Source organism: Rhodnius prolixus, unplaced genomic scaffold, assembly GCF_049639745.1.
Source record: "Rhodnius prolixus isolate KJV_2025 unplaced genomic scaffold, Rpr scaffold_9, whole genome shotgun sequence".
Classification (NCBI taxonomy): domain Eukaryota; kingdom Metazoa; phylum Arthropoda; class Insecta; order Hemiptera; family Reduviidae; genus Rhodnius; species Rhodnius prolixus.
The window spans coordinates 8,705,084-8,729,518 of record NW_027411604.1 but is presented as its reverse complement, the minus strand read 5'-3'; the positions used below and the strand labels follow the sequence as shown (position 1 = coordinate 8,729,518).

Here is a 24,435-nt window from a genome sequence, read left to right as displayed (position 1 = left end):
ATATCATCAAAATAGTTATATAGTTATATTCAAGATCAATTTTTGGCGTTATGAGGAAGCTTAATTTCATTTTTAAGCTTATCCAGGTAGTTGAGGTTAACATAACAAAGAAGTTTTTTATGCGTAGTGCCAAGGTATATTATGGTTGCGCTGTAATGACTGCATCCAAAGGCCCTACAAATTGATTTGGAAATGGGCCACTTAGAAGCAAAAACCCTTAATACGTAGGTAAATCAAGGTCTACTTAATGAATTTGACTAGGACATTGATACCTCGAGCACTTGTACAGTGTTTTAGATTTTTCCCCAAAATGCTTTGTCAATACTGAGCATAGAAACCATAACCAAAAAAACGCAAAATTAACAGGAAAATGGCCAATAATAAAAGCCAAGATTCCTTCAAGATTTGGCCCTAATTACTTGAAGAACACTTATTATAATCCCAAAAATCATACGGGAAAGAGTCAGCGATGTTTTTTTGTGCAACTCACTGGCAACAGAGCAGAATAAGGGATAACCACAATGACAGTGATCCATAAACAATCTGTATTTTTATAGAATCCTTGGTTAACCTGGTTAAGCGTCGGCTCAGGCCAGGTAAGCAAGCTTTCTGAGCGCAGTCCGTGAACACCTGAGACGGGCCTCAACTACAGCTTTATCCCCAAAGTAAAAAGAAGTACCTATACATGGTTGAATCTTGAATTTACAGTTTCTTATGTAAAACTACATGAAATATTGAATTCAAATTTAAAATAAAAGTCCTTGAAAGATATTTTGAATTGAATTAAATGTATAAAGTATTTCTTTCCATAAAAATTGTGCGTTTTGTTGAAATTTAATGTAGCATGCGGTTTATAGAAGAAAACAAATATTTCTTATGTACATATACCTTTTTTTTAATTCTTTGTTCTTTATCTTTTGTTTCTTTATCTTTTCTTTTTAAAAATTTCACGTCGTGAAAACTGAAGTTTATCATTCATGATACATCTTGATATATTATATGATATATCGTGAACATCATTGATAGATTTTTTTTGTTTCTTAATAAGAAAGGTACAACTTCAGTTTTCAATGAGGGAAATACTCTTTTATCACTAACTCTTTCAATTTTCCATTAGATGTGACTGTACTCTCTTTGGAGGAGAATGGGAGGTTTCGGGAATCGCCCCTTGGCGTGCTGTCATCGACAGCTCGTACGTTCGTCAATGGCGGAGCGACTACAGAATTTGCTACACAGATCCTCGGCACCACACTAGGTCGGACATATGCCCGCCTATTAAGTACTGGTTCTAGGGTCTTCTATGACAGTCCCAAACCTTCCAAAGATCCTTATCTTGTGTTTCCTACGCTAGTAACCGGTATTATTAGTCCTACTGTGTCCGAAGTCCAATATCAAACGGCCGAACCGATAACTGTGAAAAGGCCGGTCACTGTAATCGCTGAAGAGCCACAATTTGCGCAAACCCAGCCACTTAGCTTTAATGAAATTCATGAAAATCTAGTACCAAACACCTCGCCAAGAGCGTTTGTGTCAGTAAGAAAGGAGTATTCAGTTAAAAGAAACTCCGAGGTGAAGCCAGCCAAAGTGAAACCAAATGCCAATTTACCAACTGTAACAATTAAAAACGAATTCTCACCCAGCGGCTATTCAGATGCAATGGATAACTTAAAAAGAGATGATGCTAAAAAACCAAGAGGTGGTAAAGGACTGTTCAGGGGAGGTGTACAGATTAAAAATGAATTCCAAAAATTCGACACAGTCACGTATGTGGGATTCGCTGATTTCACCACTACTGTTGGTAATACAATAATAATTTTCATGCCAAAAACTGCTGCCGCAAACGCAGGACCGGTTACCTCGATATCAGGAGCTGCAACATTAAGACCAGAAGATGTTTCAGTGCCGGTTGTGACAAACGTAAAGACATTTATGTCACATTCGCCAGGAATGGCTACTAAAACTGTGACAGGACACAATATCAACACGCAAACATCACTTCCAACTATCCAGGCTGAAACGAGATTCAGTAAAGCCTACAATCCTGTATACATAACAACTGAACAATATACTACTGAATCTTTGACATCAACTGAAACAATACCGGAAGAGATCACTGAAGAAAGCACTACAGAACAACGTACAACAGAATCTGCTGAAGAACAACAGACTACTGCAAGTCCAACAACTGAAGAGATTATTGTAGAATTTCAAGAAAATCCATTGTTTGAAAGTTCTGAAGTTGTGTTACCTGAGGTAGAAGAAATCACGCCGACAGAAGCGCTTCTTTTAAAACCGACTCCAACATACGCTACCACTCAAACACAGATCTTCATACCTGGAGATGAGCCGCTCGGTTTAGCTAAGTCTATTTCGGTAATTGAAGCTTATGATGGTACTACGACGCATTTTACATCATTTCTTTTCGGCACTATTGTTAATGATCAATACACACAGCTGACTCAAGTTGTATCAAGCGTAGCCCAACCTACTACAATAGAACCTACAGCTGTATTAACCGATATAAACCCGACTACTACTGCTGAAACGATTACAGAAAGTAATCCTGGCGATTTCGATCAGCCGACAACAACTGAGGAAGAATTTGATGCAGAAGAGAAAATTAATGGCGACAAGCCAGTGGAAACATCAACTCTGAATTATTTAACAAAATTAGTTCCTACCACAATTCGCCAAACGTATACATATTTTACAACATTCTTCATCCCAACTGGCAAGTCCATAAAATCAAGAGAAGTTGAAACCGATGAAACAAGGTATGTAACCACGGTCGTATTAGAGAGTACAGAAAGTACAGCCAACAAGCAAACTATTTTCCCATCAGCTGTAACAGAGACCGCTAGGACTGAATCATTACAGGACAGCATACAGACCACGGAAAGAGATGGCACTACTGAAATGTCGTCACAAACTTTAGAAACTACACCATCGTTGCAAACTCTACCAGAAGTCACTACAGAAGATGTTATTACAACTACAGAGGCTACAACACAGAGCAATGAAGAAACATCAGAAGAAAATGATGAACTTGTTGCAGAAAAAGGCAAAGAAGATGAGGAAGAAGTAGAAATAGTCATTAAAACTTTATACACGACGTACACTTATCTAACGACATTCTTCCAAGAAACTGCAACTAGCGTTCAGAGTCGTGAAGTTGTTGAAACAAACGTAGTTACATCCACTCTGGACACAGCCTACCTTCCTGAAGCTACTGATCCTGCCGTTGCTGATCTATTTAATTCCGAGTCAACTGATAGCGACATAATGCCGACTAATGTAGTTGAAAGGCCGCAGACTCAAGAAACGGAACCACTGTCTTCAAATATTGTATCCTCAGACATAAATACTTCACCGTACAAGACTTACACGTATTATACAACAGTGTTTGTCGATGGTGAAACAATAATAGAAAGTAGAACGGAAGTTGTCAGTGAAACAGCAGATCCCACCTCTGCCAGTCAAGTGCAGTTCAGCAGTACAGCATCCGTTGAAGATAACAATATAGTACCTGCAGAGTACAATGATGGTCAAGATTTATCCAAAAAGAAACCAACTTATGGCACAATTACAAGGCAAAAATTCTCCGATAGTCCCAGTTCCGAAGCTTTAGTTATGCCAACTTACAATGCGATACAATCAAGCATTGACGATGCATATTCCTACGATACTACTATGTCTAGAATTGATCGAATTGTTTCTACAGTACCAGTTCTTGAATCAACTGTACCAGAGGAAGAGCTTAGTCAAGCCAGAGAGGATGAATTAAAAAAAGAAGCAATGATCGCTATTGGTTTGACACCAACTGATGATAGTGAGTTTGTAGAAACTATGGTCACTGATATAACCAGTAGTAGTTCTGGTGGAAGTAGAAAAGTCTACGATGAATATGAATCTGATCCGAATGACCAAATCAGTTCGGAGAGTAATACCGAAGAGATCGAACCTTCTTTTACGCCCACTATACTCTTACAGACTAGTTACACTACTTTCACTTACTTTACCACCGTGTACAAAGGTACTTCTTCTGATATAATTAGCAGGTTGGAAACTGTTACAAACATTGTTACAGAAACTGTACGACCAACTGAGCTTGAGGCTAAATTAAGTCCAGAAGAAGCTACACTGCCAATCACTTACTTCACTACATTCACCTATTGGACAACCTTGTACAGAGGGAAAAGCACAATGATAACTAGTAGAGAAGAAACAGTATCCAATATTGTAACGCCGACACTGAATCTAGAAACGGAAACAATTGAAATCACAGATTCACCCATAGCCCCTTCAACATCCATTTTCAATGGTAATATTGACTCGCTGAAGACCACTAGTGTGCCTTTGGAAGTAAAACCTACAGAAGCTAGTGATTATGTGACTCCTTTGGAGACGGCCACAATAACCACTGACTCTGATACGAGCAGTTCCGAGAGTCCAACTGAAGTTGCCATAGAACCAACAACCTACTTCATAACCTACACTTACTTTACAACCTCCTACATTGGTAATGACACAATAATAAATAGTCATCTGGAAACTGAGACTAATGTAGTCACACCAACGGCCACCCAAGATGAAAGCTCTTCAAGTACAGATACTTTAGGTATAGAAACACTGTCTTCAGATTTATCAATGACTGAGGAAGTATCACCTCTACAACCCACAGGTTTAATCTCAACCATAAGATCTTCGGAGGTAAATGATGGTATTACAACATTGTTAAATACAGACGTCTATGGAACTTATATTGACGGTTTGTACGCTCAAGTATTAGAAAGTTCTTCCGAAATCCTAGCTCCAACCCTTGCTAGTTCTTCCGTTGTGGAAGCTCAACCTACAGGCGTTGTTTCCATCAATGAAGGGAAAATTATCGACGCCGAAGGTATATCTACGACCTTATACACTACTAAAGCTGTTGGTACATATATCGATTCTCTTTACGCTCAAATAATTGAAAGTACCTCATCGGTTTTGGTTGATGAAGCAAAAAGAACTGCTTTGCCTACTGAACAGTCTACAACAGTTATTGGTTCTAAAGTGTTCACTACAGGCTTAGTTAGGCTAATTGAAGGCTCTATAATAAAAGACAAGACTACCACATATTATGAGTCAAGAGTAATTGGTACTCTCATAGATGGTAGGTACGCACAAATAATTGAAAGTACTTCCAGTTTCAGAGTGGAAATGGCTTCAACCAAGTCTCCTGCCATATCGGCAACACCTACAGTTGCAACCGAAGCAACCATTTCGCCGACTCTTCCTAGTTCAACAGTTTCACCAGCTGCCATTGAAAGCTCTTTAAATGAACAGAATGAAGATGGCGATAAAAGTGAGGAAGAAGATGAGACAGGAAAGTCAAAGTCGCGATTGAGTTTCACAACGAAGAAAAATACATTTACACCTGTGATAAGACCTTTCTCGTCAAAACGACAAAGGCCAACATTTCTGCCAAAGAAGAAGACTGGCGATCCAGCAACGACGATCACTCGTGCCTCTTTCACGCCAACAGTAACAGCCACACCTGCGTCCAAAACTGGAGGATTTGGCTCAAGTAGAAATCGTTTTGCTGCTAACAGAAAATCTAGCTCATCACACAGTTTGCATGAAATTAAACCAACTTCTTCCAGTTCTCGTAAATTTTCTAGATCTAGAAGCACTTCTTCGGCTGGAAGCGGTGGTGGAGGCTCTTTTGGTAGTGGGTCAAGATCATTTGGCCGATCATCTTCCAAGATTCATCCGACTTCCTCATCATTTTCACGTCGTGGTGGGTTTAACTACAGATCAACTGCTAATCAACGACCAAATGCAGCAAGCAGTTCATCAAGATTCAGAGTTCGACCAACTCAATCATCAAGTTATGGACGTTTCGCTCCAAGTGTTAATCCAGTTGATGACATAAACAATAATGACATAGGTGGGCCATCATCTGGTACTGATGAACCTGAATCTTATACTCCTGGCGAAGATGAACAAACTACTACCCCCACTACTACAACGGAGTCAGTAAGAAGGGCCAACAATCCTCTACTCCGTTTCAGAAGACCGCCAATTTTACAAAGAGCTTCTACAACCACTACTACCACAAGCAAACCTTCAACAACGCCCAAAAGGAACTCCCTATTGAGAAGGCCTGACGCTAGAGGTTCTGGGCCCACAACACCGCGTGCTAGACCTACGCCAAACTTTAATAGAGTAAAACCAAGACCTGCGAGTAGTTTATTTCCACCAAGAGGTCTTATAAGAAAACCATCACCTGCTGAAGAAGCTGAAGAAAAAGAGGAAGAAGAAAATGAAAATAACGAAGAAAATGAACATGATGACATTCAAGATAATGAATATGAAGGTTCTGAAACATCTGAACTTCAGTCGTCTACAACTGCAGAGACTCCCAAGAATGAGCGGCGTGGAAAAGGACTTAATGTCGTGCAAATAAGACCTTTTGTTAGGCGTCCAAGAACAAAAAGGCAGATTGAGTATGGTAACCGAGGCTATACGTCAAAGTATAGAAGACCATCTACAAGAACAACTGTTGCCGATTATATAGATTATTATGATGTTACTCCTGAAGCCCCACCAAAACCAACGCCAACAGGTAGATTCAGCTCTCGTACAAGGGGACAGAACAGTCATAAGCAGCAGCAACAGCAGGTCCAACAACAGAGAGTACGTCCATCGCCAACTTCAAGCACCCAGCGCCATCAGTTCACTCTTCGAGAGAGTAAACAAAAACAGACCACCACTAATCCAGGAAGAACTACCTATAGTAGGCGTACAACTACCTCGCCAAGGAGGAGAACCAATTCGGAGCTTACAACAATCGCTCAAAGACCAAAACCGCCAAAATTAAGAACACCTACCACAGAACAGCCAACAACTTTGTCAAGAGGTACCAGCCGAAGATATAGTAATTCTAGACGGCCAACTTCTCGAATGAGACATCGTGAAAAAGATGATTACGATATGTACAACTATATGCAGCCAGTATTTGATGGTACAATCACTGTGACCCATAGGATTCCTACCGAAGTTACAATACCTGTATTCAATGGGAAATCAACAGAATACAAAAATGTGATCACAGCAAAACCTAGTTTAGAAGTGTTAGGACCCTTCCAATACACTACTACTACTGGCAAAGATGGAAAACAAATCATATTATTGACAAGCGACATCACTTCAACCCTTCCTAACGGCCTCATGGAGGTAACGAAGTTCTTTGTGCACGAAACTCCAACTACCAGCGTTACCTTTACACCAACGGTACTCCGCGGAAGGAAGACATCATTCTCGCATATAGTACCGAGTACTGTTTATGATGTCCAGCCAGAAGTGAGCACAGTACAACCTAATTTGGGAAACAATCCACTAGCTAATCTTCTACTGTCCCAGTTACTGTTGGGAAATCTAGGCATCCCCAATACTGCGGGTCCCCAGACTCCAGCGTCGCCAACAACAGAGTTTAAGACCAAAACTACCACTTATGTCACTACAATAACTTCACATACCTCCACAGTTTTACCACTAACATTCAGAGGTAAAGAAATCACCACAACTATTGTGGACAGTTCAACACAAGTGATAACAGCAACTGAATACATCACAGAAACCATTGTTATTACTCCAAGCGCTGTGCCCCAGATCAATAACCAGTTGAATACTCTACTAATTCCGGCACTTTTACAAGCACAGTTATTAGGACAACAGCAAACAGTCAATCCGTTGTTAGGATTACAACCAAAACCTCAAAATGATGTATTTAATATTAATGAACGAGCTGTTGATGATGACTTAGAACGTTTTAATTCTAGATTAAAAGCTAGCGATGAAGAGCATGACGATAATGATGATGAGTACGATGAGAGAAAAGTTAGAGAATCATATGATGAATTTAGACCGGAAAATGAACAAAAACCTGTTAGAAAGAAAACGAAGGTGAGAATTAAGGAGCGAAATCACAACAAACCAAAAGCAACTAGTGTAATAACTCTGTATGTGTCTGGAAAACACCCAGGTGAATTTACTACCCTACTGTCGACTGTTAATGCTGATGAAGGTAGCAATTTGAGGAAAAGAGAGATTAACGCAGCTGCTTATGTCGCAAAAGGTCACAGAATTGAAGCTTCTAAGTTGCCAGAATTAGGAGGCTCCTTCTCCGATTTAGACACTTATACGGCACCATCTCTCAACGATGTTTTAATAGAAAGTAGTGAAATTGAAACGCAAAGTTTAGAAAGCGCAGTAGGGGATATTTCACATTATCTTTCTCTATCAAAGTCTGCTGATCCACAAATATTGTCTTCTAAAAAATCTGCTCTAACTCAAAACTCTGTTACCGGTCATTTTTTATTGAAAGGCCTCGCTGATTCTGCTCCAGATCAGCGGAAGGAGGCTACAAGAGGGAGCGTCAATAGAAACAAAAGAGACACTGAAGATGTTCAACCAAGGCGACGAAGAATAAGAGTTAAAGTACCAATTAATAAAGCTGAAGAAGATGTACAGACAACTACTCAACAATCGGATTTTGAAGAAGAAACAGCCTACAATGTTAACAGGTTCGGACAAAACACTTCGCAAAGAGTGAGGATAATTAAAAAAAAATTGATTACAAATGAAACTTTACAGGATCAGCCTAGGAGGAGGTTACTGGTGACCAGGAGACGTCCCGTTGAAGTCACAGAAACAATTACAAAGGACTCTGAGCGCAACATAGATGAAGAAGAGCCAACAGAGGCACCAAACAGTTCACTAACTAAAAGAAGAATCATTTTAAAAACGAGAAAACGAATAATTAACCACGAATCAAAAACTGAACTTCCCAGCAGGAAATTAGTCACTATCACTCGTAAACGGTTAATACAAACTGATTTATTTAATCCAGAAAATGTTCCTAATTTACCAACTATGTCAACATTATATAATTATAAGTATTCAATACCATCTGACGAATCTTCGGCCAAAGGTAATGTACTAGTATCGGAAATATTTATGAGTGGTGGAAACGACGAGGCTATTGAAGATAGCTATAGAAGTTACGTTCAACAGGAGAGAGGTAACAGCGCCGATGTTATAGAAAGTACAACTGTCCATCCAAGTACCTCAGAACTTCATAATAACTTCCAAGAACAAGTAGAAACACCGAGCTTGGATGGAAACAAACTGAACACTGCTTTGTACAATACAAGGAATAGGAACCAACTTACTAAAGTTGGTGAAGAACTAAATAAAGCTACAGCATCAACCCAAGATTTGCACAGTACAAATGTTAACGATTATTCAGATTTTTCTGAAACTGTTTATGATGATTTGCAAACTAGTCAAGAGCCAGAATATGATTCAGAATATGATGATCTAATAAATATAACTACTGAAAAAGAAGAAACTAAAGCACAGTCCAAAGAAGAACCAAAAGAAGTTGGTGTTAAAATCGAAGAAGATTTAAACGATATGTTTACGGAGAATTATTCTGAAACGACCACGCACACAGTGGATGATATAGAGGTCGATAGTAGGAAGGTTATGGACGCAGTAGGCAGTAGTACTGTTATTTCTAGTCCACTGTTCACCACGAAAACATTGACCACAACTCGACTTAGGACGTATACCTATGTGATTACAAGAGTGAGTGGAAATGAACAAGTCATTACTTCATCCCTTTCTGTAAAACCTGATGTAAAAACTATAACCGTCACAGAATCACTGCCAGTCTCTATTACATCTCCAGGTGAGAGTTTTACCTTCTCTCTCTATATATATACAAATTTTGTGTATTTTTTTATTTTATTTTCTATTTTAAGTTGAATAAACTATATATGTACATACATTTCTTCATTTTTTTAACTACTGTACAGATTTTATACAAGTTGTGACCAAGATTTGAACGAAATTCAGTATAATATTGTATTAACCACGTCTAACACGCCTTCTAATTTAATCGGTTGGTAAATTCGATGTTTTATTATATCAAGAAACCACTGCCGTCAGATTTAAAGATGGAGAGTGAACCTTGTGTTGGTATTGTGTATTGTGGCAACTAGGTTAGGCCCACTCAGTAAAAAGTCCTACGGCTATGGATACCAGTCAGCAGGTTGGTATCTACATCTTTTTTACAGAATCCTCTAGCCAGTTTTAAACCTTAATAACGTATAATCTGCTGGAGAAGGACTCCATACTATTCCCAGTATCAAAATTATTTAAGGAAAGTTTTGAGTTTTTGCTTCTTCAAAGCTTTTATGGTAGTTACCATGCCATAGCTCCAACTATTTAGGGCCTATCAATTATCTTAAGCCTCTCCAAAATGGATGGATATACAATAGAGGTAACAACCAATTTAATGGAATCAATAGCTCTAGAGAAGATAGAAGGTTGAAGTTATGAAGCCTTTATTGCCCGCTTTAGAAGACTGACAAGAACAAGAAAGGCAACCAGTACCATTCTTTTCTTTTATTTTCTCAATCCACCGCTTCACGAAGCACCAAACTAGTGTTAGAATGTTCATCTCTTTGGCTTCAATAGTTGAAAATCAGTGGCGTTTAACTAGCGTTTTCATCTGTTAGTACTTACATCTTCTGCATTATTATGATTATTAGGTAAAGTACTGCTATCTTTTAAACAGTTTTTTGCCACATCTTCTGAAGTCTCTTCCAAAAATAACTTCGCATACCATGCAGTTGAAAGTAAGTCACATTCATATATTATACGTATTATATATTATACAGCGTCTTCGTGTTTTGGTTTCCAATCTTTACAGTCTATCAACAACTTTGTATGAGTGGAATTTACATAAATTAGTAATTTAAGAAAGTTCTAAACTCATTTTTAGTGGCAGTGTTGAAGAATTTAAAAGTTATGGTCACAACTTGTATTTAAAAATGAAATTTGTTGGTCACTTATTCTTTTTATATAAATATATTTTCTATGTGTCATCATAAGGTGCTAGGGTGTAAACCATTTAAATGCTAATGGTTACTCGAAGCATTTTTAAAGTTTATTAAGTGTAATATTAAGGTAATGGTTTCAAACGACTATTCGTTAAACACTATTTCAAAAGTTTTTTTCTGATTAAAAGAAATAACCATTTCTGAATTGACAATATTATGGCCTTTTTAAATTATGTACAGTTTGGTTTTTATAGATTTTCCATTTTAATTCGCCTTTTTTCCATCAAGTAGTGTATTTTAAGTTTATCAAGTTTATTCGGTGTTTTTAGCTAAATATTGTGTAAATAAAATCTTTTTAGATGTACTTCTAGATTAATATTGGGCGAGTATTAAAAAAAGTGTCTTTTTGGGTGCCTAACGCTTATCTATCCCTTCACTTTAGTGTCGGAAAACGCCTTCTTTCTTAATTCCTATAACTTCTGCGATAATATTTTGTTTTCCTCAAAAAAAGTGTGCCGTGGACTGAAATAAAAAGGAGTCTGTTGGGTCAGGGTGCTTAAAAGAAGTTAGATGCGACAGTTTCTATCAAGATTTCCTTTAGAAGGGACCTAGGTGAGTGGCCGAGCGTAATAATGCTGAAATAGGTTTGCGACTAGCTAGAAAGACCATTGGTATTACGGTTGAAGTGATTCCTTCATAGTTCAGAAATCGCAGTCTACCTTCTTCCGTGTTAAACCATCTGCAAAATTTACTCACCGTTTGATCGTGGTGCAATTGTCTTTCTCAAAACTTGCCATTGCAAGAATAATGTGGTTGGATTTGGCTTGAAACTCTTAAAGCATCAACAATATCAAGTCGTCTGAACCCTGTTACAGAAAATTTCTGAACTGTCACCTCTATTATACTTGCTTAAACCATTACTGAACAGCACCTATTCCAGGAAGATGTATAGGAGGATGTAAAGAGAAAATCATAATATAATTTACTTATTTTCTTTTAAAATTCAAAATAGATCTAAAAATAGGAAACTTCTTCAGTTGAGAAAACTGTCTCCTTTTTCTAACATTACCTTTCTTTTACACAATTACTGAGCCCTCACCTATAACATAGAGGATTGGCTTCTAAGAGATAAGGAGGAAACCGATCGTTAAAACCCTCTTTAAAACGAAATCAGGTCTTTAACTGTTTTTATTTGTGAAGTGCAATGTTAGAATGTTTTTATTACTCTTCTCATGAGTAATTTGACGCTATAAAATCCACATACGAGTATATCCTCGAACAATGCATTTCATACATTATATTAGCTTCTTATTTAGATTAAACACATATACAATGAGAATCTCTTGACCCTTTTAGATCTCCAGTCAGTGAAGAAACTCCTAGATGTCCTATTAATGATTAATTGCAAACCTGATGGTTCGAAATGCTTAGTATTGAACTTAGAATACGTACAGGCAGATCTGGGGAAGGCTTTAAAGAAATGCGACTATAAAAATAGTTTTTTAAAATTATTTAAATTTTATTCCTTAAATAAATAATAATTAATAATTAATAAATAACCATTCTTATTCAGTATTTTAACCACTTTTTCGGCATTGTTGGATTTAACATTTTGGGTTCGCTTCTAGTTTTTACAAAAGTAAAATGTGACAATGTGACAAGTTTAGATTATATTTGCTGTTTAAGATTTGTTTTTTCATTGCACTCACGTTATCTTTACATAGATTAATTAATATATAATTAGCTCATCATCGTACCCAGAAAAAAATATTACGAAATTGTAATTACTTTAAACCTTGACCCTAATTATTTAATTTCATTTTTTTCAGATTATTATACTAGAAAAACATCTTGTATCACTTCGTTTATAGCTTCTATTTTCATTTTTCTTGGCTAAAACTGACCAATATTTTGCTTGTATAGCTGCGGACGAAGGTCGAGGATTTTATCTAACGGACAAACCGCGTTACCACCTAGCCACCAAAATCATGAGCAACGGTGTTGAAGTAATTGTCGCTGGCGACAAAAGTACTCTACCAGGTATGCCTTCTGTACGTATTAAACCGACAGCTTTGAATAAACCGATTACATTGGCACCCAGCACTGTTACGGATCACATGATGATGTTATTACCACAAGAAACACAGGTACCTCGTTATTTTCTTTTTATATTTATAATTGTTAATCTATTTATTGAACTTTCTTAAGCTCATTTTTCTGGTGTAACTTTTTTAATTGAATCAAAATTGTTTTTAGAAACCGCACAACGACTTTGTAACGAAAACCTACATGACCACGTATACTTATTTGACGACATTTGCTCAAGACGGATCTACAGTTGTATCCAGCCGGGAAAAAGTCATATCAAACGTAGTTACAGAAGAAGTGAAACCTTCTAAGACTAAAGCACATGATCATTTTACGTTGGCCAGCAGTCCAGATCTAACTACCGGCGTATACCATACAACTTATACATATTTGAATACTCTGGTTGAAGGTGAATTGCCACTCGTTGTTACGTCTAAAAAAACCGTTGCGAATACTGTAACTGAGCAACCTACACTCGTACAACCATCTGAATTGCCAATCCAAGATACTAACACATATTTGAGCACAGGTAAGTAACATCGAAAATACGGTTTTTACATTGCTATTGCTAATTTCTAAAGATTAAAAAGATGTACGCCTCAAAGATTTACCTGTACTGAAAGGGGATGTTTCAAAACGTTTCATTGTTTTGAGATCATCACAAAGTGGTTATAAAAGAGATAATTTAGATGATTTTTTACAATACTCTAGGAAAATATTAGGTTCTTGTTTTATTGGTTATGATGGACCTATGATTGATTGTATGCTTTGAGGAATGTACTGCTTCTCAGCATTCATCTTCATGATATGCATCTATATGTACGTTCATTGGGGAGCTGATAGTGATTCTTTGTTTTTCGGGTTTTGCGATCAACTCTCAGACTCTCTCTGTATTCTTTTTGAAAAGTGATAGAGAAAGAAACATCTCATTTCATTAGAAGTGTTAGATGTTAATTCTTAGAAAGGCTGTTGGTTACAATTATTATAGAAGGAAAAAATAATAATGCCAATTTCAATCTTTATTTTTTTATTACTTTACCGAGCTTTCGACCTAGGCACTAGGTTATCTTTAGGGCTTATTGACAATATAATATTTTTACATTGTTATTATAAAGTTGGTGTATCTTCTGTTCCGTCTGCTTATAAACCAAAAACCATGAATAATTCTTCAATTATTTTATTTAATTATAACAATGTTATGTGGAAAATGTATTTAATGGAATTTTAGGGAAGGCATTCTGTGACACTAGGTTTCATTCGAATACTTTTCGATTCCATCCTCTTTAATTAAATGAAATATTGCGAACTTATTTATTAATTTATTTTATTTATTTTCAGTTGCGTATACAAAAACATTTAGCAATGGTGATGATATGAAAATAGTGAGCACTCAAGATGTACTAACACAAGTCGTAATCACTGAATCAGATTATTTACCATCTTCAGTGGACATTAAACCAACAGCGATTACAACAGATATTACTAAAACCTATTTCGTTACTTATACATATTACAATACAGCCGTTGAAGATGACCAAACGGTTGTGAAGACTGAAGTAGCCACGTCGTCGGATGTGGTCACAGAAACTTATACTATCCAACCCAAGAGGCCGACTAACAGGCCAGTCGAAGCAACGCAAGCTGCTGAAATCAACGAAGATGATTCTTCACAATCATTAGATTTATACGCAACAAAAACATATTTAACAACATTTACGTATTTCACAACTTTATTACAAGATAATAAATCTCCAAGTATTATAGTGAAATCACGTACCAAAGTCCAACAGAATGTTGTCACTGAGTCAATAGACAGCTCACTGTTAGACTCAGACTATTTAAGTATACTGAAGAGTTCAGTGCATGATCAGCAGAACTCTATGGTTACCACGGCAACACTGTTGAATGGTAATCAGATGGAGATCACAGCGGTCTTACCAAACAGTGTAAGAGCTACGGATAAAGTGGACATAAATACCTCATTTGAAGAGACATCGCCAAGTAATGTTATCACTGGATCAACTATTATCTTTTTTGATGATGCTGAAGAGAGTACTGCCAACATTGAACCATCATTCACTGATTCATATTCAATTAATCAACAAACATCGACGGAGAAACTGTCCACTCCATCACTGCTGTTATCAACTAGAAAACCAAGTTTAAATGCAGGCACATCTAATGAAAATAGTAAAGTAAGCGATAAAGATACTCAGGAGCTTAGCACCACTACTGCAAGTACTCCTATTAAAAATATATTACAAATTGGTTCTCTAGGTATAAATAGTTTCCAAGCTCTAGGACCTGTAATAAATGCAATGGCAGATCTTTTCCAAGGGAGCTTCAACAAAGATAAGAAACGAAATGATACTCTTGGCATACCACTGATGCTTCCTAAACCTAATGAACCAACATCAACACAAAGATCACCTGTCTATATACCAGTAGCTCCTTTAGATTCTGAACCATCAGAAAGTCAACACTTAACTGGAATGAATGTATTCCCAGATTCACTTCAGCGAACAAAGCCAATGAGTGATGGACCTTCAATTGAAACAGCACTGTTATCAGGAGGTATTCCAATAAGTCCTGGACAGGTAATCACTACTAATAGTGACGTTATTATTGGTAAACATTCTGTACACGGCCCTAGACCTCCGTTAAAACCATTTGGTAAAGATACTACCGTTGAAGGAATGAAACCTCCTCCTCCGCCTAAAGGTAATTGGCCACCGATAAGAGATCAAGAAAGATATCCAAGCTTACTTGTGCCTCATCGGGTTCCGCCTTCAATGGATCCACTCCCTTTTCTTCCAAAAAGAGATCATCCGCCAGTGAATTCCCTAAAAGAACACTATACACCTCATAATGATATGCACCACAAACCCCCACAACTACACGGAAATTATCCTGAAGTAAATCTAGATCAAGCAGAGAGTGGCAATAAGTTCACAGTACCAAACGTTGATGTTGCAGGACATGATGATCTTAGGAAGGAACAGTTGCATCAACACTTTGATAAACTCCATAAAACTTCAAATAAACATCCATTTGAAAGCCATAGAAACACGCTCAAACCGCAGGTTGGTGTGCCTCACAGAATTAACGAACGACCTAGACCTCCTGTAGGACATAATAAATTACGCGATACAACACTAGATTTGAGACCTCCGCCTCCTGTCGATTTGTATAGGCCAGATAAGAATAAACCAATATATAGACCTCATGTTCCTTTTGATCAAAAAGAAGAACCATCGAATGTACATTTAGAGGTAACTACTGCGAAGTATAGGCCGATTACTGTGCCTTCAGCCGAACCGAAGCCTACAACAGAGCCTAATCTCAGCCATCAGTTGTTAGTTAACATACAGCCATCACAGGTGGCTAATGTTATTATTCCTCATGGCATTTCTACAGCTTTGATATATAACAGTAATCCCGACAAGCCTAGCCAGAAGGGTGAAATTTTCAACGAACCTTCCCCATATCCCGATGCTGAAGTCGGAATGGTTGGAGTGGCTGGACTTAGTAGTTCGGGCGAGAACAGTCCGCAGGCAGCGCACATTCCGCCTAACGCTGTCAGAATGGACGTGCCAGTCTCACCACAAGGTATAAATCTAGACTCATTGAAAAATCCATCAGGTTCTTCAAATACCTTTCATAAAAATAAGATAAAACAAGAAAACATACAATCCCACAGCGTGCCAAGTAATAGTAACAAGATGGCTCCATTAAATTTCATGCTAGGCCATCAGTCAGGCTTACAGTACATGACTCCCCCGCCGCCTTTGCCCACTTATGTAAACTATCATTTGGGCCTTGAAGATATTGAGGACCAGGAAGGTGAATATTCTTTTAATAATGAATACCATACAAAGGATCATGACGCCTATTTTAATCAAAATAAACCATCAGAATTTGTCAAAAAGCCTAACAAAAACATAATAAGCCATCAGGGTAAACCATTTTCAAATAGTACATTCAAAAATGAGGACAGCAAGTACACAGTGTTGAATACAAATCCTGTAATTCTGGACAGTCATGAAAAACAGCCGGCCATAATTAAAGGGAAACCAGGTATCACATCTTTTGAAAATAACTCTGAAGCTACTGTTTCTGTTGGTCAGACAACTCATCTAAAGCCAAATGATGCTGTCAGTGCTGGATCTTCTATAGCTTTCGATGTAAACAGTCATATTAGGAAGCCATCACAACTTGAAAACAAGAATGAAAGATTACCAGAGAAAAGTAGGCCATCCAAACCTTTTGACACTACTGTTTATACAATGAATATGGATGAACGGCCTCCACCCCCAACATTCGAAACTCCTCCTCATATTACGACCTTTGACATACCTAATGTAGAATCCGTATCTAGCACGCAGTTACCTAAAAAAGAATTTGATAAAAACCCAGTGAAAACAGATTCTGTTCTTGGTTTGACACCACCGGCTCCGGTGACAAGGTATTCAACTCATGAGAAAACTACACACCGTCCGCTGCTCTCAAGCAGGAGGCCATTCCCACTTCGAAAGAAACCTCCTGTATTGTCATCTTCTCCACCATCGCCTCCTTATAAATTTGAAATTCCACGTCCTACTTATGACAGTAAACCAAAGAAACCCACTTACCTGGAAACAGAACATCCACCACCAATGCCAGCACCCACGGAAATTCTTTCTCCACCAAAGTCAGACAATCAGTATTTACATGTTAACAATCTAGATAAAACTGAAAGGGTGGATGTAAATAAATTTGTAACAACTCGCCAGCCAGAGAGTATCAATCCAATCCTTGGTGGCACCCTGAAAGTTGAAGAAATTCCGCAGAAACCTGAGGTGATTACTGCTAATAGTAAGGTTGTGTTAAATAATAATTTGAGACCTGGGCATCAAATTAATCCCAGTCATGATCATTCACATCCGAAGATAACGTCAGAATTCTCGCCAACCAGGACAAATCAAGTAATTTTACAGACAACTAAATCAGATCAAATTCTTACTGGTTCGGAAACTGTTTTCCCAGAAGATACATCCACCACATCGACGCAGTCCATTAACAAACCTGAGTTAATATTCTCGTCGACAAAAGGTAATGTTGTATCGAATATAATAACAAAATCTGGTGTTGCTAATTTTATAAAACCAACAGGAACGATTAAACACTTTCAGACTGTGTTCTCTATAGTTGTAGGAAACAGTAATAGCCCCTGGAAGTCAGAGAGTGGCCAGCATACACCTAATAATAGCAACAGAAACATTAGTAATGTTATCTTTGAGAAATTCAACATACCAAACATTGTGGTTTCGTCAGCGCCCAGTAAGCACATTATCACTCACACACATACGCTGACTGTGACCACTACAGAATCTCGAATAATACAGAGCAAAGGGCAGAAACCATCTACGCACACATTGATCGTTACGAAGACTCAAACTTCCACTATTTTGGACACAGTAACTGAGATTCATACTCTTGTAAAGCCTACCAGCATTCTGTCCACAGTGACCACAACCGTGTCCCACACACCTTCCACAATTATTGCTCCATCGAACACTCTGAGTCATCCAGAGCCATCTGTAAACCATAAGGAAATGTCATCAAATAAAAATGAACTAGGCGACAATGATTCAATATTAGTGGTGATGACGGATAATAATACCAAAAAAAAATTACCCAATTTCAGTATCGACACCGGTGACATGCCAGAAATTGTAACCAACGATCTTGAACCAAATATACTACTTGGTGGATTTCTAACGAATGCTATATCTGAAAATGAATGCAAACCAGAGTGTAAGGCCACTAGAAATGAACGATGCCAGAAAATAAACAACATTATGAGATGTGTTTGTCGGCCGGGCTTTGCAAGAATGTTTCCAGATCATCCGTGTAAACGTAAGTCAATATTTATTACTTTGTTTTAATATTAAAATATCTTGTCCATTTTCCTGAAGCTTGGACAGAATATTATGAATATTCTTGTGTCTGAAATGGAATTTATCTTGCTTTTCTTTTCCTCATTTTGTCAAACTTTTACTTATGATATATTCGACCAACCTCTCGGTTTCGTTGCTGATTTTATCATTTTCATTTATCATGTTTTTTTTTGTATTCCTAACTTGTTTAGAACCTTCATCCATTATGTGGTTAAATAATCAGTTTGGGGTCGAGAATTTGATTTACTCAGTTTCCGTCTCACACTATCCTTGCTGAATGAATGAGGAAGGTTAAATGCTGTTTTTAGAATTGTGAATTGGAGTTGTATTTTATACGAGGACAACATCAAAGACGGATATAAAGAACTCATCCGCTCGTGCAAATAACAACTCACGCAAACTACCCAATCCCAAACCGTCGGACAGTATCAATAACGAATGAAACTGTTATAAACATAAAGGAGGGGAAGACGTATTATCATTTTAGAAAGGATAGAAATACACAAACTGAAAGCATTCCCAAAAACATTATGAACGATATAATGTTCAAATTTATGTGTATGTTGTCGTAACCTATTATTTAAAGTGCCTTTTTTTAAATTTTATTAATTTACGTATTTAATTATTGAGTGAAAGCAGCAATCAATATAATTTTTATCAATATTTAACAATTATTATATTATTACTAGGTGATTTAGTTGCCCCTCTTGTAAAATTTAACTCGTAACTTTATTATTCAAAAACATTTCCTTTGCAAAACAAAAACAAAAAAAAATCATATTAGTTATATTCATATTAATTTTATTTTCCAATGTTTACAAAAGTGTTTCACTATTAATTAACATTTTAAATAACACATGTGTATGCCAAGTGAGCTCCTTGATTCGGTCAGCAAGTGTAGAGTGGGAAGGTACTTATCTTTATATGAACAGGCGAATTCTCTACCCCAGACCAATTGATCAATTTCTGATGATGAATGGAATTTCGAAACCGATCAGCAATATAGAGAGCTTACGAAAAAATATTATCCAGCGCCGCGGACCTAACCACATTCTTACGATTGTATCTTTTAAAATATGTTATATTAACCATAAATTCCAATATAAGGTAAATAAATTGAATAATTGTTATTTTATTTAAAATGCTCTTGCAAACGACACAAAAAAAACAGTTCTAAGAGACATATTCTGCTGTTACTGCTTAATGAAAATATAAATAACGTAGAAATGAAGTAGATAAAATTAATATTGGAAAGTTATATTTGTGCAGAACAAATATATGTAATTCCGGTAAGCAAATGGAATTTGTTTTAAATAGTACACTTTGAATTTAATCTCACAAAAATTGTGCACAATGATAAAATCAGCTATTCAAATTATACACTTTGTAAAATAGGGATTTAGTTAACAGGGTATGAAATAAAAACAATTAACTTAGTCAGTTTTTTATGTAGGTGGGTATATTTTTATTTTATTTTCAATTAACAGTTATATACCCTATGCAAAAGAAATGAAAACAAGCACAGATGATAACAGTTCGTAAATATATATTTACTAACAGTTATCACCTGTGCTTATCAAAAGTAAATTTGCACAATATTATATTTATTAATTAAATAATTTTTGAATTTATATTCTGCATGAATACATCAATATCCTTTATCATTCATTAATAGTCTAACTCTAAAGATCTTTGTATTCTGTTTAAGCGTTGTAAGATTTTTCGTATAAATTGATAATAAATATGTGTTCATTTATTACAGCAACCTACACATACAGTATGCACGTTCCTTTGGAAAGGCTTGGTAAAGAGAAAATAAATTATTCCCAATATGTAATGGACGTAAATTCTCAAACCTACCAAACATTAATTGATGCAACAAAAGAAGGTTTACATCGTATGGTAATGCAATCAGATCTGCGAGATATTTACCATGGTATTGAGGTTACTGGTTTTAATCACAAGGAGAGAGATGATATTGTAGCAGATTTTTACATTCAGGTTAATATGATTTTATAATAATTAACTAGATTAGTAACTTAATAAATAATAAAACCAACTTAAATTTGAGATTGATCTCAAACCTAAACGACTGGTGTAAGATTAAACCAAATAAATAAAGAATATTTCAAATCGTAATTTGTCAGTTTTCTTAAAACAAAGTGTGTCTATTGTTAATTATAGTAAGAAACAAGTGACAGGCTAAGATTTTGTTTGTCTCTAAATCTTCTCTGTAAAATAACTTTCTTCGCACTTGGTACTGTACATATTCTTCAATTTTCCTGCAAAATCTTTGAAATAAAAGTGATAAGCGTTTAGGTGGTGATATTATATGAAGTTTAAATAAAATTGCATCATCAAAGAGTATTTCTTGTTGACCAATTTCACGAGAAATAAGTAAAATAAGTATATTCTCTTTTATTTTTGAGATAACTTCTTCTCTTCAAAGAGAAATTTAATAAGAAAAGTAGACAATTTTAAGAAATACTCTTTGTTTTATTTGCAATTAAAGGTTACGAGTACATATTCTTTACAAAAGGTATAAAAACAAGCACAGATGATAACAGCTTGTAAATATATATTTACTAACAGTTATCACCTGTGCTTATCAAAAGTAAATTTGTGCACAATATTATATTTATTAATTAAATAATTTTTGATTTTTTATTCTGCATGAATACTATATTGTGAGTCTTTAGCATTCTGTCAATACCAATTCCTTTCAATGAAATTTGTTCCAGTTATCTGAAAACACTGAAGAACCGAGACTAGTTGAAGTGTTCAAGAAACATTTGACCAACAATAACTTCAGTATGGGAGGTACAGAATTGCATGCGAGAAAGGAGAAATTACAGTATTTAAAAGCAGAAGGTAATTCTTATTAAGTTTGAAACAGCTTTTTGACTTTAAGCTTTGATTTTACAACAGCTTTTTTTACGTGACTATTTCGTAAAAGTTCTTTAAATTAATGGTCAGGTCCGTTGATTTAAGGAAACCATAGTTTTTGAGAAAAATAGCGTAGTAAGTAATGTATTCTTACCAGTTCCTTATAAGATGAACACTGACCTATAATAACCTTATAAAATGAGCACTAAAATGGAAAGAAAACACAAACGATTCATGGCCAAATGTTAGAAACTTTAGTGTTTGCTCTGATATGATCAATACATTATTATAATTTTATGTAATAGCTTTCGTCTGTAACTTTTACTAAAAATTCTAGTTTAAGGTGCATGTAAACATAGATTCTGTTCAGTTGTTTGAGGTAGTCTTCACAGAAAAAATTGTAGGTATCTGTAATAAATACTATGAATGAATATTGAAAGAGATCAGTGTAAATTTTCGTAATAGATTTCCGTGGCAGCAGATAACTATGTTCATATTTAATTAAAATACTTACAAGACATCGTAGTGTTTTGCAGAAAAATTTATTTTGGGTGGGTGCATGTTTAGTAAAGTTTTCATTTATTTTCCTTTATGTTACACATTTTATTATATTTCGTTCCCCGTTGCCTTTCTCTGTGAAGGATAATTGGTAATATTGTGGTCAACATATTATGAATTCGTAATAATTTTATTCTCTCGTTAAAGGAAGCCAAGTAGAAAGATTGAAATCGTTGTGAAGATAACCAATGAATTGGGGAAATTTGAAAACCAATTGGCAAAAAAAAAAAAAAATACTGAAAGTGATTTTACTTTGAATTAATTTTAATGACCACAATTAAGCTTTCATCGATTCGGAATTTTATGTATAAAAAAAGGAATTTCCTAGTAATTTTAATTAAGAATTTAAGCCCAATTACTGTGTTTAAATTGGTTAATTGGAAATCGATAAACTCAAAAAAATAGACCCTTTATAGTTCTCCTTTGGTGTACCATAGAAAAAAATATCTAAGCACCAATCAGACTCATAATCAAGTAACATACAGCACAGGAAAGTCTATTTGAAAGTCTGAAGTCATTTGAAATGTACAAAAGATAGGATCATGTTTATTGCATTTTTATTACAGTGAGGTATGGATCAGTGGATTAGGATAAGATTTTTATAATTTATTTCATCATCCTTAGTGTGTGTTCTTTCTTGTGGATTTACTTCCATCTTCAGTGAATGTGGAAGTAAACTCTTACTGTGTGATGCATAAAATGAAATAAATAATCCAGCACTGTGTATCAATTAGTTTATTTATTCTACTGCTGTTAGTTTTGATTTTAGGAAAATGTTATCACTGATTCTCGTAATCATCAAAATGTGTTAAAAAATACAGTTTTAATCAGCTAAAGATATTTATGATGAATTAAATTGATTTGAAACATTTAAGATTTCTGTAATCTAAATTTTTCTGCAACATTTAAGAAGTTCTTTGTTTTGTAATGTGCTTGAACTAATAGCAACTTCTTATTGCAGATTTTGATGAATGTTCTGACACGAAATTCCACGATTGTTCCGAAAACGCACAATGTTTTAATTTGAGAGGAACCTATACTTGTAGTTGTAAAGAAGGATTTACAGATCTGTCTCACAACAACCTTTACCCAGGAAGAGTTTGTTCAGGTAATATTCTTAGTTTTCCCATGATTAATCTTTTTTAGTTTACCAAGTGAAGATGATCTTTTACAATTTATAATTTTTTTTTTTTTTAAATAGCTGAGATGATTGGATGTCAAAGGTGCAGTTACCATGGGAACTGTTACTCGCGAAATGGCGAAGAAGATTTATGCGAATGCTTCCAGTGGTATGCAGGTCAATATTGTCAAATTAATCTTAAAGGTGAGCAGAGCTGTCAGTATAACGGTAAGAACGGTTTTGTATTAGCTTGTATGCGCTTTCTAAAGTGGTAATACTTTTTTGTTCCAGTGATGTTATTAATATTATCGCTGGTCGGAATTAGTTTAATAGTACTGTTAATTGTGTGTCTGGTATTGTCTTGTATGCGAGGCAAACCAAGGCATGCAAGAAAAGTACCTCTTCGTCCAAGCGGATTTCGGCTTCCTAGAGGTCCCCCACAACAGGATAAAAGAGCTATGATCAGCATGGATACATCTAGTGAAGCATCTATGGACCATACGCCTCCTCCTTATATTAAACAGGTAAGACAATAGACGATAATCTAGCCGGATTTTTCTTATTTTGAAGAGGTTGAGTTGCTTGCTGGAATACTTTTTTTCGGGTTCATCCTCTCCCTAGATGAACTGCCTTTACCATGGCTAAGAGCTTCATCTATCCTTAAAATCCCAGGAAAAATAGGAAAAAGATAGGATCTAGGTTAAAGTTTAGATTTTAAAGGATGTAAGGATTAGGCCAACGGACAATTACTCCTTTAATCGCCTTCTACGACAAGCGGTGGACTCTATTGGTCTATACTACCCCCGAACCCGCAGAGGTACAGAATGTAGACATACGAGAGGAATTGAATATGTATAATATTCGAATTTATGGATGAAGGAAGAGAGAGCACCTTAATCGTATGCGAACTACAGGAGTACTTGTAATGGCCGATAAGTTCAGGTAGTATTGG

At 36.0% G+C, this 24,435-nt stretch overlaps 1 protein-coding gene across 4 annotated transcripts in view; it reads left to right on the top strand.

Moving 5' to 3' along the window:
- Positions 1-24,435, top strand: part of LOC141454700 (uncharacterized) — a 211,009-nt gene that overhangs the window by 179,330 nt on the left and 7,244 nt on the right. For all 4 annotated transcript variants that reach the window (XM_074129218.1, XM_074129216.1, XM_074129217.1 and 1 more), the window contains exons 3-11: positions 1,118-9,736; positions 12,816-13,039; positions 13,149-13,509; positions 14,319-18,878; positions 20,682-20,920; positions 21,661-21,790; positions 23,325-23,471; positions 23,565-23,687; positions 23,775-24,007. In XM_074129218.1, coding sequence (XP_073985319.1) covers positions 1,118-9,736; positions 12,816-13,039; positions 13,149-13,509; positions 14,319-18,878; positions 20,682-20,920; positions 21,661-21,790; positions 23,325-23,471; positions 23,565-23,687; positions 23,775-24,007 — 14,636 coding nt within the window. The remainder of the gene's footprint in view (positions 1-1,117; positions 9,737-12,815; positions 13,040-13,148; positions 13,510-14,318; positions 18,879-20,681; positions 20,921-21,660; positions 21,791-23,324; positions 23,472-23,564; positions 23,688-23,774; positions 24,008-24,435) is intronic.